Here is a 13,130-nt window from a genome sequence, read left to right on the forward strand (position 1 = left end):
GGCCATTCAGTTAATAAGCAGTGGGAACCAAACCCAACCAGAAATTCTGCCCTGATAGGATCCTTAGAATAGCTCTCAAATAGCTACTCAGGAGGCTTGACTTCCGCCCCCAGGTTCTACCTCTCCAGTATCTTCCGAGGTCCAGAGAGGCTAGAAATGGGAAAGTTTCATTTTTGAAAGGAGCAAGTCAGGTAGGCTGTGTAGACAGGTCTACACTCGCTGTTTACCCCATCTCTCCCTGACTCCTGTGACCAGGTTGGGGTAGGGTGTGGTCACGACAGCAGGCTCCTTGCTCCACACATTCTGAACGGTCCTCTGAATGCAAAATGCCATCGGACGAGTCCACTCTGCCTCCAATGAGCTGTCCTCCCAGATTTCCTTCTCTGGCCGCGGCTCCTCCCCTCGCGGGCGCCACCCTGACCTGTGCTGTCCCCGCGCGCAGTTCAGCGCCGCCTTCTCCCTCTTAACTCTCTTGCCTTCTCCCCTTCTCCGCACTTCTTTCATTTTCTCTCCCCCCAAACCCCCGGACTGACCGTCTCCAGTCTCCATCTTTCCAGCCTTTCTCCTCCGGGTCCTGGCCTCCTACAAAGCCGTACCCTTGCGGACCGGCGCCCGGGAGGAGTTTGATAATTGACTTAAGGTCAACAAAAGAAAAAAGTGAGCTCGGAGACGCGGGAGCACAGGCTCCTCCGGCGGAGCTGAGAAGGGCTCCCGGCCTCGGGCCCCAACCTGCTGGGACGCCCGGCCGGACCCCGCCCGGCCCGCGGGGAGCACGGAGGGACGCGCCGGCGGCCGCAGGTGCGGGCGGGCTGGGGGGCTGGCAGCCGGCCGCGGGGAAGGCCCTCGGCCTGCGTCTCGGCCGCGCGTCTGTGCAGCCGGCCGCGCTCTCGGCGCCCGACGGCCAGGGCGGCCCGGCCCCGCGCGGGCGGGAGGCGGGAGGGGCGGCCAGCGCGGGGGTCTCCGCCAGGCGGGCTCAGCTGCGAGCGGCCCGGTGTCCGGTGTCGGGTGTCCGGTGTCGCCGCGCCGGCAGGAGAGCGGCGGCGCGGAGAGCGGCGGCGCAGGGAGCGGGCCAGTGGTCGCGGTGAGGGGCGCGCGGGGCCGCGGGGCGCGCGGGCAGCTCCGGGACGCGTCCCTCGGGGGAGCGCCCCGGGCTGCCGGGGAGGGAGCGCCTGGGGGTCGCGGGCGAGGAAGGCGGCGCGCCAGGCGCGGTCCCCGATCCCGTGGGCGCGGGGTGCACTGGGGGCCCGCGCGGGGCCGCGGTGGGCGCGCCACCCCTCGGAAGGCGGGCGTAGACGGTGGCCGCAGGCGGCCGCGCGGTGACCTTCCCCTGCCCTAGGGTTCGCGAGGGCGCCCTTGGAGTGGCGTCCGGGGCACCGGGGAGTCACTGCGGGTTCGCTCAGAGTGTCTTTCTCTCCCCAAGAGTTATAGGAAAGAGGCGACAGAGCGTCCCTTTCTTTCTAAATAAACTTAAAGAGTCAGCTCAACCCTAAAACTTTGTTGGATGCCTGCTTAAGAGAAACAACGACTTGGATACAAGTTTTTTATTTAGTTTTTTTCAATGAAGAAGTAAGTGGAATCAATGTGGGCGTAGATCTGGCATGAGTGAAATTTCTAGATAAACCTCTGTGCAGTGATTTCAAATTTCTGAAGAGTGGTACATCATCTTTACAGAATTTACCAAATTGATGTTGCCCCCCCAATTCATTTTATCCTCCAAGAGAACCTTTGTGCGGGTAGATTAATAACGCAAGTTGAATGAGATAACTGAAAGTCTGAAAACAGCTAGCTGTTTGAAAAGAATTATAGTTCAAATGGTATTCTTACCATTAAAGTTACAATGTCCATATCACAATATTTTTATGATTAATTAGGCTGTGTTGTTTTTTTTTTTGGTGCTCAGTCGTGTCAGACTCTTCGTGACCCCATGGAATGTAGCCCCTAGGCTCTATCCAGGGACTTTTCTAGACGAGGATATTGGAGTGCCTTGCCATTTCCTTCTCTAGGGGATCTCCCAGACCCAGGGATCGTACCTGGTTCTCTTGCATTTCCTGCATTGGCAGGCAGATTCTTTACCACTGCACCACCCTTTCAGGTGAGGTCTCAGAGTCATTAAAAATACAAAAAGTCCTCTAAAAAAAACCAATATCATTGTTTAGAGGACAGTGGCCCTAAACCCCAGTAAAGTACGATCAAGTATGAGAGCCAGGCCACCCCTATGGGAGTCCTGGGAGACAACTGTGACCCAGTAGAAATTTGTTTTTGCAAAAAGTAGCAGACGCGGACGTGTTGCTTGTCATTTTTGTCTTTTAAGAAAAGTATTGCACAGGAAGAAACTGAGTTAGCCCAGCTTTCCTTTTTACTGGATCTTGAATGGGGGGAGCCCGCTGCACTCTCGGTTGCAGCACTGATTGTCAGGGGGTAAAATAGGGGAAATCCTGACCAGTTCATTTCCTCCTTTCTGCTTCCTCCACCCTGGCTCCACTTGCCTCTGTAAGTCCCCGCTGGATGGTGTGGCACAGACCTCAGGTTACAGAGTCACAGTTCAGGCTCCTTTCACGGTGAGGAAAGCCAATGCGGGTAGTGAAGTGACACCCAGCCCGGCAGAGGTAGGGCTGGCCTCCCGGGCCCGCCGGCGCTGTGTTTGAGGTTCCTACTGGCGGGCCGCAGCCTCAGCCTGGCATGCAGTGTTTGTATTTCAGCAGCCTCGCCCCGCAAGATTCTTGTCAGCTGGATCCCCAAGTTTTCTTTGAGGGTAGGGGGAAGCCAGTGTCTTTCCCTGAAGGTCCACTAATTACCTTTAATGTAAAAAAAAAAAAAAAAATCATGTTTGGGGGAAACCGTACAAGATCGAAGCTGTGAGAGCTTGGACCTGTCTTCCCCGAGGCACAGAGCCACCCTTTCCCCTGGTCTGTCTCCGCTGCTGGTCTGTTCCCCAGGGGCTGTGGATGGAGCTGCGGGTGGATGCTGTGTAGACTGAGTGCTCTGTGTGAACGCCCTGAGCCCCGCGTGTCGGTCATTTCCCGCTGTCCTTCCTGGGGTGGGGGCTTTTCCGTACCTGCCCTCCCCTAAGGCCACCTGCACTTGCAGAGATGAGGCTTCTGCCCCCCGCGAGGGTCAGCCCTGCCTCATGCACTTTGGGTTCAGCATTTCTGCTGCTGCCAGAACTTGCTTCTGAAACATCACCTGTGGTTCCCCATCCCGGTGATGCTCTGATTCTGAAAGGTGAAAGGTGAAGTCGCTCAGTCGTGTCTGACTCTTTGCGACCCCACGGATTATACAGTCCATGAAATTCTCCAGACCAGAATACTGGAGTGGGTAGCCTTTCTGTTCTCCAGGGGATCTTCCCAATTCAGGGATCAAACCCAGGTCTCCCGCATTGCAGGTGGAGTCTTTACCAGCTGAGCCAAAAAAGAAGCCCAAGAATACTGGAGTGGGTAGCCTATCCCTTCTTCAGGGGATCTTCTGGACCCAGGAATCGAACCGGGGTCTAGTGCATTGCAGGAGGAGTCTTTACCAATTGAGCTACCAGGGAAGCCTGATTCTGGGCTCCCAGCAGACTCCGTGCCCCTGACTTGGAGCCAGACGGCCGGGCATACCCCCTCCATCGTCTTGTAGGAAATGGGGATGATGAGGGGCTGAACTCCAAGGTTGGGATGAAGATTCGTTAGTTACTGCCTTCACCACTCATGGTCGTGGCTGCGGCTGGGGTCAGCGTCCGAGACCAGGAGCACTCCAGGTGGGGAGGGGAGAGGGGATTCAGCCCTTTCTGGGTTTTCCTGTTTAGGCGCTGCCTGGCCTGTCCCCATTGCTGGGAGTCGCCCAATTCCAGACTGGGGAATAGAGTGGAAGCCTTCAGCTTCCCTGGGCAGTTCCTCTCCCCTGTGTTTTACTTCTGCAAAAGCCAACCCCTGGTCAAGAAATGTCCCGGCGTAAGGACCTTTACCGGAATGTCATATACAGCTTTATTATGCTGAGGCATGTTCCTTCGGAATGTCAAGGACTCACTCACTGTGGCTTCTTAGCACTTGGTCTCCAGCATTCGAGTGCAGTGAGCTGAGGACTTACCTTCTTCCTGCCGTTCTGACACCTACAGACAAGAGCTCATCCTCTGGAAACCCCCCTCGAGTGTAGATTTAGTTGAGCCCCTCTCCTGGAGACTCCAGAGTCAGGAAAGCATCACAGGACATCAGTGGTGTGGCCGTTAGAGCCTTTGAGGGTCGCCTCAAAGCAAAATACAAAGCTAGCCAGGCAGCCTGGGGCGGGCGTGGCTGACTGAGTTAGAGTCGGACGGTGCCTTTAATTCTTTTAAAAATTTCTCTTAACACTGTGTTCCGTTTGAGCCCTGGGTAGTTGGATGCTACAGATGGCAGGATGCAGATGGCGGGGGTCGTGGTAGCCTCAGTAAAGGTCCCTGCTACATCAGGGCACGTTAGTGAATGGAACTACATGTTGTTGGTACTCAGAGCCCCCTGGGTACCCTGGCTGTTGGGCTGTTGCTCATGCTTCTCTGAAAAAGCTGGTGTAAATGGAGAAACAGCTGTGCAAGGAGGCGGAGCGGGAGTGAGGCTGCAGGAGCCTCCCGGACGTGAGAGGAGTGTGGCAGCCTGCCTGGGGGTGACCGGGAGACGGGCCGGGGCTGACCGGGAGGCGGGCAGGGGCTGACCGGCCATGGGCCTGGGAGGGCCGCCGTGTGGCTGAGTGACTGGTCTGAAGCTTAAGAGCCTTTGAACTTAGTTTGGAGAAAGAAGATATTTGAGAGGGCGTGGCCAGATGGTGGAATTGTTAGTCCGTTTCTTAGAACATAGGTGATCCTGAAGAGTTGAAATAAATAAGCTTTTTGTGCATATCTTATTATATTGGAACAAAATAAGCATCCTTTTGTCCCCCCAGAATGAAAATGTGTACATCATTTTCTTCTAATGACAAAAATATGAAGGTTTGCTATATTTTTTGAAAATAGACCAAATGGAAATGTGTGAAGTAGAACACATCTGCTGAGGAGTAGGTACCCCTGTGAAGTCACCTGTGTGCTCAGGCCCAAGGCTCCTCCGTCTGAGAAACTGTCTTCCAGAGCAAGGACCCTTTGTCATGCGCCTGGTCACCTCTTCAGTTCAGTTCAGTTGCTCAGTCGTGTTTGACTCTTTGCGACCCCATGGACTGCAGCACGCCAGGCCTCCCTGTCCATCACCAACTCCTGGAGCTTGCTCAAACTCAATTCCATTGTGTCGGCGATGCCATCCAACCATCTCATCCTCTGGCATCCCCTTCTCCTCCCGCCTTCAATCTTTCCCAGCATCAGGGTCTTTTCCAAGGAGTCAGTTTGTCACATCAGGTGGCCAAAGTATTGGAGTTTCAACTTCAGCATCAGTCCTTCCAATGAATATTCAGGACTGATCTCCTTCAGAATGGACTGGTTGGATCTCCTTGCAGTCCAAGGGACTCTCAAGAGTCTTCTCCAACACCACAGTTCAAAAGCATCAATTCTTCTGCGCTCATCTTTCTTTAGAGTGCAACTCTCAGATCCTTACATGACCATTGGAAAAACCGTAGCCTTGACTAGATAGACCTTTGTTGGCAAAGTAATGTCTCTGCTCTTTAATATGCTGTCTAGCTTGGTCATAGCGTTTCTTCCAAGGAGAAAGTGTCTTTTAATTTCACAGCTCCCCCAGTTTATCTGGTCTGTAAATTTAGACCCTGTGAAATTAGGGTATCTGGAAGAGGCCCTAAACCCTGGTGCCCTTCCAAAATGCATGTGAGTGCCCTCTCCTGCTCTGCACGGCTTCCGTGGTTCTAGTAAGTTGTCTGAACACTGAACTGTCCTTCTGTGAGGATGACAGCACATAATTGTGTGTATTAACTGCCACTTGTAAGGGAAAATTGCATTATGGTCTAATTTTTATTTCTTCTTTATTTCTTCCTTAAGCCCGGCTTGGGTTTGGGTGGGTAATTCTCTGAAATCTCAAAAACGGTGTTTTCTTTTGAAGTACGTTGTTTGGAGAGAGGCTTTTAATTTCATCCCTGCCTTTGTCTCTTTAACTGTTTTTAGCTGTGGACGTGGTGGTTTGTTGAGCTCGGAGGTAATCACATGTTTGCTTAGTTGGGAGAAGGCCAAGCCTCTGTTAATTTTTTGTTTCCCTGAGAGTGACCGGTGAAAAGTTAGGGTTTATTTTTTATTTTTTGTTAAAGTATCTTTGGAAATTATAGGATACAGGTTACACAAAGCTCTTAACAAAGCTTGCCTGAAATAAAAGCGGATCTGTGTTTCCGCCAAGCTTACTCCTAAGCCTGTCCTGGCCTTTGTACCTTTTAGCATGGTTGCATCTTGGCTGTTTCTCTTTGCAGGTTCATGAGTGGCATTTTGGACAGGGGGCCTGGTGTGGGAACCCAGAGCCAGTTTGCTGAACTGCCGTCGTCCCAGGCCCACTAGCATCTGGGAAGGTCTGTGGGTGCCCCCCTCCCCCGCCCTGTGCCAGCCCAGGGGAGGCAGCCCTGGAAGCCGTTCTCAAGAACTTTTGCCCCAGGTGTAAAAGACTCCAGCCCTGCAAAGATGCTGAAACAGATCCTGTCGGAGATGTACATAGATCCTGATCTGCTGGCAGAGCTGAACGAGGAACAGAAACAGATCCTGTTCTTCAAGATGAGGGAGGAGCAGGTCCGCCGCTGGAAAGAAAGAGAAGCATCGATGGAAAAACAGGAGTCCTTGCCAGTGAAACCCAGACCAAAGAAAGGTAAGCGGAGCTCGCTTCTCCCGGGAGCCCACGCGGCGGGCTGCCTCCCTGCTCATTTTCATGTTTCATGCTGGTCAGCAGCTAGCCGCATTTGAAGTCCGGTTTGGCAGGCGGACCCTGAGTGTTACCGAGCTTTTCATGGTGCAGTTGATCAGCCTGAAGCGCGCACACGCACACACATGAGTGGCAATACTCTGGAGTGGTGAGGCTGAGAGCAGATGTCTTTCTTGAAACCGGACTGACCTTAAGCTGCAGTAAAAAGTCACGTGGAGATGAACTCGAGGGACATGCAGGAAGGGTCCACCTCGTCTTATCCCAGATGCCTGGTATTCTGCTGTGCTGGGCTTAGTCGCTCAGTTGTATACAATTTGTGACCCCATGGACTGTAGCCCTCCAGGTTCCCCTGTCCATGGAATTCTCCAGGCAAGAATATTGGAGTGAGTAGCCTATCCCTTCTCCAGGGGATCTTCCTGACCCAGGAATCCAACCAGGGTCTCCTGCATTGCAGGCAGATTGTTTACCAACTGAGCCACCAGGGAAGCCCCTGGTACTCTGCTGCTGCTGCTGCTGCTGCTGAGTCGCTACAGTCCTGTCCGACTCTGTGCCACCCCTTAGACGGCAGCCCACCAGGCTCCGCTGCCCCTAGGATTCTCCAGGCAAGAACACTGGAGTGGGTTGCCATTTCCTTCTCCAATGCATACCCAGCATACAAAGTCTTTATGGCTGCATCTCTCTAGAATGCAGTTTCCATTCTGTAGACTCTGAGAGATGTTTCTTTGAGTCTTCTGTTTTTAGGGACATTCACTTTCAAGATGCAACTACTACTAAAAGGAAAAAAGTCATAATGCTAATTTTTTTAGTGTGAGTTCACCTTTCAAATGTACTACCTCCTCCTGACCCAAGGAATCCCTGGTAGCTTGGCCACATCTTTGGGGCCATGAATGAGGAGGAATTCTTTGTATATCAGGGTTAAAGCATATACACACAGAGACATGGGAAAGCGCGCATTAGCGCACACACACCCGTCCACACACTTTTTGTTATGGACAAATACCTATGTTGTTGGAAAAAAACAGTTTTCAAAGTCACTTACAGAGAGGCATTCAAAGATCAATTTCTCTTCATTTTTCATTAAGCCAGGAAAAATAAATTTGATAAAACCGTTCAGGGTTTCAAAGATTGAGAAAATTAATCTCCCTTGTTTGCACAGACTCAAAAGGGAAGTCAGTTTAGTGACCTTTTTCTTGCACTGTCTTTTATTAAAACCTTTTTCCAATTAAGGTTTTATAGTGATATGGAAGTAAATATGAGTAGTTCATTTATTATTATTATTATCACCAATAGCAGCTATTTATTAAACCCCTGTTTTGTCAGACACCATGCAAAGCACTTTTACATAGATTTCATGTCATCTTCACGATATTTCTCCAAAACAGGTATCAGTGGTCCCGTTTTACACATGGAGAAGTGCAGTAATACATGCAAGGTCACACCCCAGTTGGTACCTAGGTCCACTGGACTTCACAGGACTCTGCACTCTCCAAGGACATCCTTGGTTTTCCTTCTAGCGGTAACATGTCCAAACTGAAGCATGAGCCTGTATCTTTCCGATCTGGCTTCTTCATTTCCTTGCATCCTTTGGTCTGAGTTAACCAAGTATAACGGGGCCTCCTGGCACTGTATTAGTTGTGAACGTGACACGCAGACGTGGTGGGTGACTGTGTAGACTGGGGCCGCAGAAAGGCTCTGTCCCCTGGAATCAGTGGCCTGGAGCTCTTTGAGAGACTTCGGGTTTCTCACTTTTGCTGAGTTAGTGTCCTCCTGGTGATGTAAGGTGTTCTTTGCTCAAATTCTTCCTTTGCAGGTTGTAGATTTTTCCCTTTCGTCTCTTTAAATCTATCATGCTACTCCCTCCTGTCCTTCAGAAAAACCAGCTGCTAGCCTTATAGGACTTCCCTTGTATGTTATCTGTTGCTTCTCCTGTGCTGCATGCTCAGTCGATTCGGTTGTGTCTGACTCTTTGTGACCCCGTGGACTGTAGCTCACCAGGCTCCTCTGTCCTTGGGATTCTCCAGGGAAGAGTACTGGAGTGGGTTGCCATTTCCTTCTCCAGGGGACCTACCCAACCCAGGGATCAAACTCACATCTCTCTTGCATCTCCTGCATTGGCAAGTGGATTCTTTAACACTGTCACCCCCTGGGAAGCTTTTCCTTTGCTGCTTTTAATATTCTCTAATTTTTGTGATTTTAATTACAGTGAGTCTTGGTATGTTCGTCTTTGGGTTCATCCTATCAGGCAGTGGTCCCCGACCTTTTTGGAAGCAGGGACTGGTTGTAGGGAAGACAGTTTTTCCGAGGATGGGGATGGTGGGGGGTGCTAATGTGAGTGATGGGGAGTCATTGCAGCTTGGAGGTTGGCGACTCCTGCTGTCTGGAAGTATGTGTATTTCCTGGGCTGGAGTGACTGCTTCCTTTCCCAGCCTAGGGGAGTTTTCAGTTATTATTCTTCACATATTTTCTCAGGCTCATTTTCTGTCTCTTTTCCTTCTGGGCCCCTGTAATGCTAATATTAGTGCCTTGATGTTGTCCCCAAGGTCTCTTGACCTGTCCTCATTTCTTTCCATCCTTTTTTCTGCTCAGCAGCAGTGATTTCCACTCCTCCATCTTCCAGCTCACTGATCCACTCTTCTGTATTGTTTAGTCTACTGTTGATTCCTTCTGGTGTATTTTTCATTTTAGTTACTGTATTCTCCTTCTCTGTGTGTTCTTTGTATTTTCTAACTCTTTGTTTAAAAATTCCAAGTTCTTGCTCTGTGCATACCTGCTGTCCTCCCGAGTACTTTCATCATCTTTACAAGCACTGCCCTGAGCTCCTTCTTGGGTAGAAAGCTTATCTCCACTTCTTTTAGTTCTTCTGGGGTTTTATCGTCTTTCTTCATCTGGAACATGTTCCTCTGCTACCTCGTTTGTCTTTTTTTTTTTCTACATAGTTATTTGTATTTTTACAAATAGCTGGTCTGGAGACCCGTGCTGGCTTCCTGGAGGGAAGGGCCAGTGTCTGCCCGCTGGTGTGTGGAGTTGGGTCTTGGCCCTCTGGTGGGCAAGGCGAAGTCCAGAGGCGTGTCTAGAGTCAGCTGTGGGCTCAGGAAGTCCTCAGGGCCTGCTCATGGCTGGGGCTTCGTTCCTACCCAGTTAGTTGTTTGGCCTGAGGCCTCTCAGCACGGGTTGCCTGCAAGCTGTTGGGTAGCCCAGGTCTTGGCACTAATGAGCTAAGATGGAAGCTGCCAGCAGCTGTGTCCTCATGACAGAAGGTCCCCAAATATGTTTGCCTCCAGGATTCATGGCCCCAGGGTGACACGTAGCCATCCCCGCCTCCCTGGGAGACCCTCCAAAACCGACAGATAGGTCTTGCCCAGACTCCTATCAAATGACTGCTTTTCACCCTGGGTCCTGGTGTGTGTGAGATTTTGTGTGCGCCCTTTAAGAGTGAAGTCTCTATTCCCCCCACTCCTGTGGGATTCCCAAAATTAAGCCCCGCTGGCTTTCAAAAGCCAATGTTCTGGGGGTTCATCTTCCCAGATAAGTAGGACCCCTGGGCTGGGGAGCCTGGCCTGGGGCTCAGAACTCTGACTCTGGTGAGAGAAGCGCCAGTCTGTGGGTCGTCCACCTTGGGGTGTCTGTCTCACTGTGGTGTCTGTCTCATCGTGGTTCCTTTTCTATGTTTTTGTTTGGAGGAGATCTTTTCTTGTAGGTTCTTGTCTTTTTCATGGATGGTTTTTCTGCAGATAGTTGCGATTTTGGTGTTCTCATGAGAGGAGGTGAGCTCAGAGCCTTTCTGCTCCGTCATCTTGCCCAGGCTCCTGTTGATTTTTTAATAGGACGGCTAGAAAATGTATAATTACAGGTAGCGCTCCCATTGGACAGCACTGCTCTAGACTGTAAACGTGGCCCCAACCGATTGAGCTGCTGGAGTGTCAGACCCTGAACTTTGTGGTTAAGTCTATTATCTCATGAAATCATCACAGCCAGGCCTGGAGCTGAGTTACTTTCACATTTCACAGGTGAGGAAAGGGAGACGGAGGGACCAGGGCAGCAGCTGGCCAGTGACCCTGAGTCTGACTCTCCCATAGCTGGCACTGTTAACAAACGTTGCCCCTTGTTCAGCCAACCTGACGCATCGAGCTTACCTGGAGCTTGGTAACAGGTGCCATCGTCTGCGGGTGCCCTGCACACATTTGAACGTGTGCTTGTGTGGGTGTCCTCCCGTGGAACCTTTATTCCGTAAGTTGTTTTTTTTTTTTTTTTTTCTGGTCATGCACACAGAGGAGGCCTTTTCTTGGTAGAGGCTGCCCAGCAATAGACACCTCTCCAGCTGGTGGGAACTTCTCGCAAGAAGCCAGGCTCTGGTCACTATGAGCAGTGACTGAGATGCTCCGTGTGCACCCTTGGAACAGGCTTGGGCTTGTGAGATTTCACTTGTGGATTCTCAGACGAGCTCCTTTATGCAGAGCCTTCCCTTTTCAATGAAATGATGGCAGAGCCCTGGTGTGAGCCATCTGCCGTGTCTGCTTCCCTCCCTTCCCTCCTGACCCAGCACAGAGACCTCCGTTGCTGGGTTCAGTTCTCAGCTCAGTTGATTTCTCAGCCGGGTCTCACCCTGTGAGTTGCCTCTCGGAGTCTCTTCGCGTCGTGGTCCCTTGCTGTCTCCATGACTGTTGTCTTTTACATCTCTGCCTGACCCTGAATACCTGTGTTCCCCAGGGGAGCCTCATTCTGCCCTGGTGGTTGGTAAGCTTCAGGTGGGATTGAGGGTCCCTTAGACTCCATGGAAAACTTACTGAAAGCTTGGACCAGGAAAATCCGTACAGACGACATTTGCTGCAGAGTTTCCCAATGCTGACAGATTCCCTGAGCTTCATTCACAGACTCCCGACTAGGTTAAGGTCAGGGTCTCTGTACTCCCTCCCTGGGGCATCTTTTCTTCTCTTTATGGAATCTCACACCTGTATTTCGAAACCAGACCTCTTATCTGAGCATTGGTCTCGTACCAGTTACCCAACAAGCATCTCTGCTCAGAAGACCCTTGGGCCCTTGATGCAAAACCATGTTCTTCAGCATCATCCCAGCTGTCTCCCCTCCACCCCCCAGGCCTGCTCCTGCCTCTCAGTCTCCATCATGATCTGCAGCCCGCTTTCCTTTGAGTCACCAAAGCCGGAAGCCTGGGAGTCCCCTGGTTACTCCCTGTCTCAGCACACTCCGTTGCTCCCTCCCACGGAGGTTCTCCCTACCACCCTGTGGGTCTGTTAGCAAGGGCCAGGCCCTTGTGTTGATGTCACTTCATTTAATCTTTGTAAGAATCCAGGGAGGTGAACATTGCCCGCCGCCTGATTCTTACAAATAAGGAAACAGACTTGGAGAAAGTGACGTGGGCGGGTCACCGTTGGAGTCCAAGTTTGAACGTCAGATCTGAGTCTGCTCTGAGCTGCTGGTCCCAGCCCGCTCTGGGCTCACTCTGGGCTGGATAGTGTGACGGCCTTGGGTCTCACGTGTGGAGCGCTGGACTCAGATGCCCACGAGGATGTTCCCTCTCACCCCTTGGAGCCGTGGACCAGCCCGCCACCCCCCCGAGTGACCTACTCGCTTGTCTGTGCCACCACCTGCTGCCCGGGACAGTGGTGCCCTGGGGTTCTCCAGCTCCCTTTCTGTCCCTTTTGTCTCTAGAATAAATATTTTCAAAGGTTTAAAACACAGACTCGCAGAATTATTACCTGCACTACCTTCAGGGAAGTCCCCATAGGACTGGGCCTTATTGTGCTAAATTGCTTCAGTCGTGTCCAATTCTTTTGTGACGCTATGGACTGTAGCCCTCAGGCTCCTCTGTCCCTGGGGATTCTCCAGGCACAAATACTGGAGTTCGTTGCCATGCCCTCCTCCAGGGGATCTTCCCGACCAAGGGATCGAATGCGCATGTCCTCTGGCTCCTATATTGCAGGCAGATTCTTTACTGCTGAGCCACCAGGGAAGCCCAGGACTGGGCCTTGGTCTTCACTGAAACGTGGGGCTGGCGCTCTCCTGCTCTGCAGGGCCAAGACAGTGACCCCGTACCCCGCTTGCTCAGCAGAGCCCTGCAAACATTCATTTCCTGCCTTTCCTGTTGGTGGGTTTCCTTTTTTTTTTCTCTCAAAGGTATTTCAGTTTGGACAGTGCATCAGAGGTGACTCTAAACACAGGTTTTACTGCCTCACAGTCAGGTAAGGAATTCTGGTTCCATTGCACCAGCTCTACAATCCCAGACAAGGAACTTACCCTCCCTGAGCCTCAATTTCCTTGTGGCTGAGTAGGGTTACTAACAGCCTCGGTGATGCTCTACATATTTCACGGCAGACCTGGCGTGGCCACCCA

The 13,130-nt window shown here is 51.7% G+C and overlaps 1 protein-coding gene across 4 annotated transcripts in view; it reads left to right on the top strand.

Moving 5' to 3' along the window:
• The first annotated feature begins 411 nt into the window (after positions 1-411).
• SH2D4A (SH2 domain containing 4A) overlaps positions 412-13,130 on the top strand; it is a 74,382-nt gene continuing 61,663 nt past the window's right edge. For 2 of the 4 annotated variants that reach the window (XR_011462887.1, XR_011462888.1), the window contains exons 1-2: positions 417-798; positions 6,343-6,728. Coding sequence is in view for 2 of the 4 variants with exons in the window: in XM_070364308.1 (XP_070220409.1) it covers positions 6,548-6,728 (181 nt within the window). In the remaining 2 variants the exon portion in view is untranslated. Of the gene's footprint in view, positions 799-6,342; positions 6,729-13,130 lie in introns of all 4 variants that reach the window. The other 2 variants (XM_070364306.1, XM_070364308.1) reach the window with 2 other exon arrangements.

Source organism: Bos mutus, chromosome 27 (assembly GCF_027580195.1).
Source record: "Bos mutus isolate GX-2022 chromosome 27, NWIPB_WYAK_1.1, whole genome shotgun sequence".
Lineage (NCBI taxonomy): Eukaryota > Metazoa > Chordata > Mammalia > Artiodactyla > Bovidae > Bos > Bos mutus.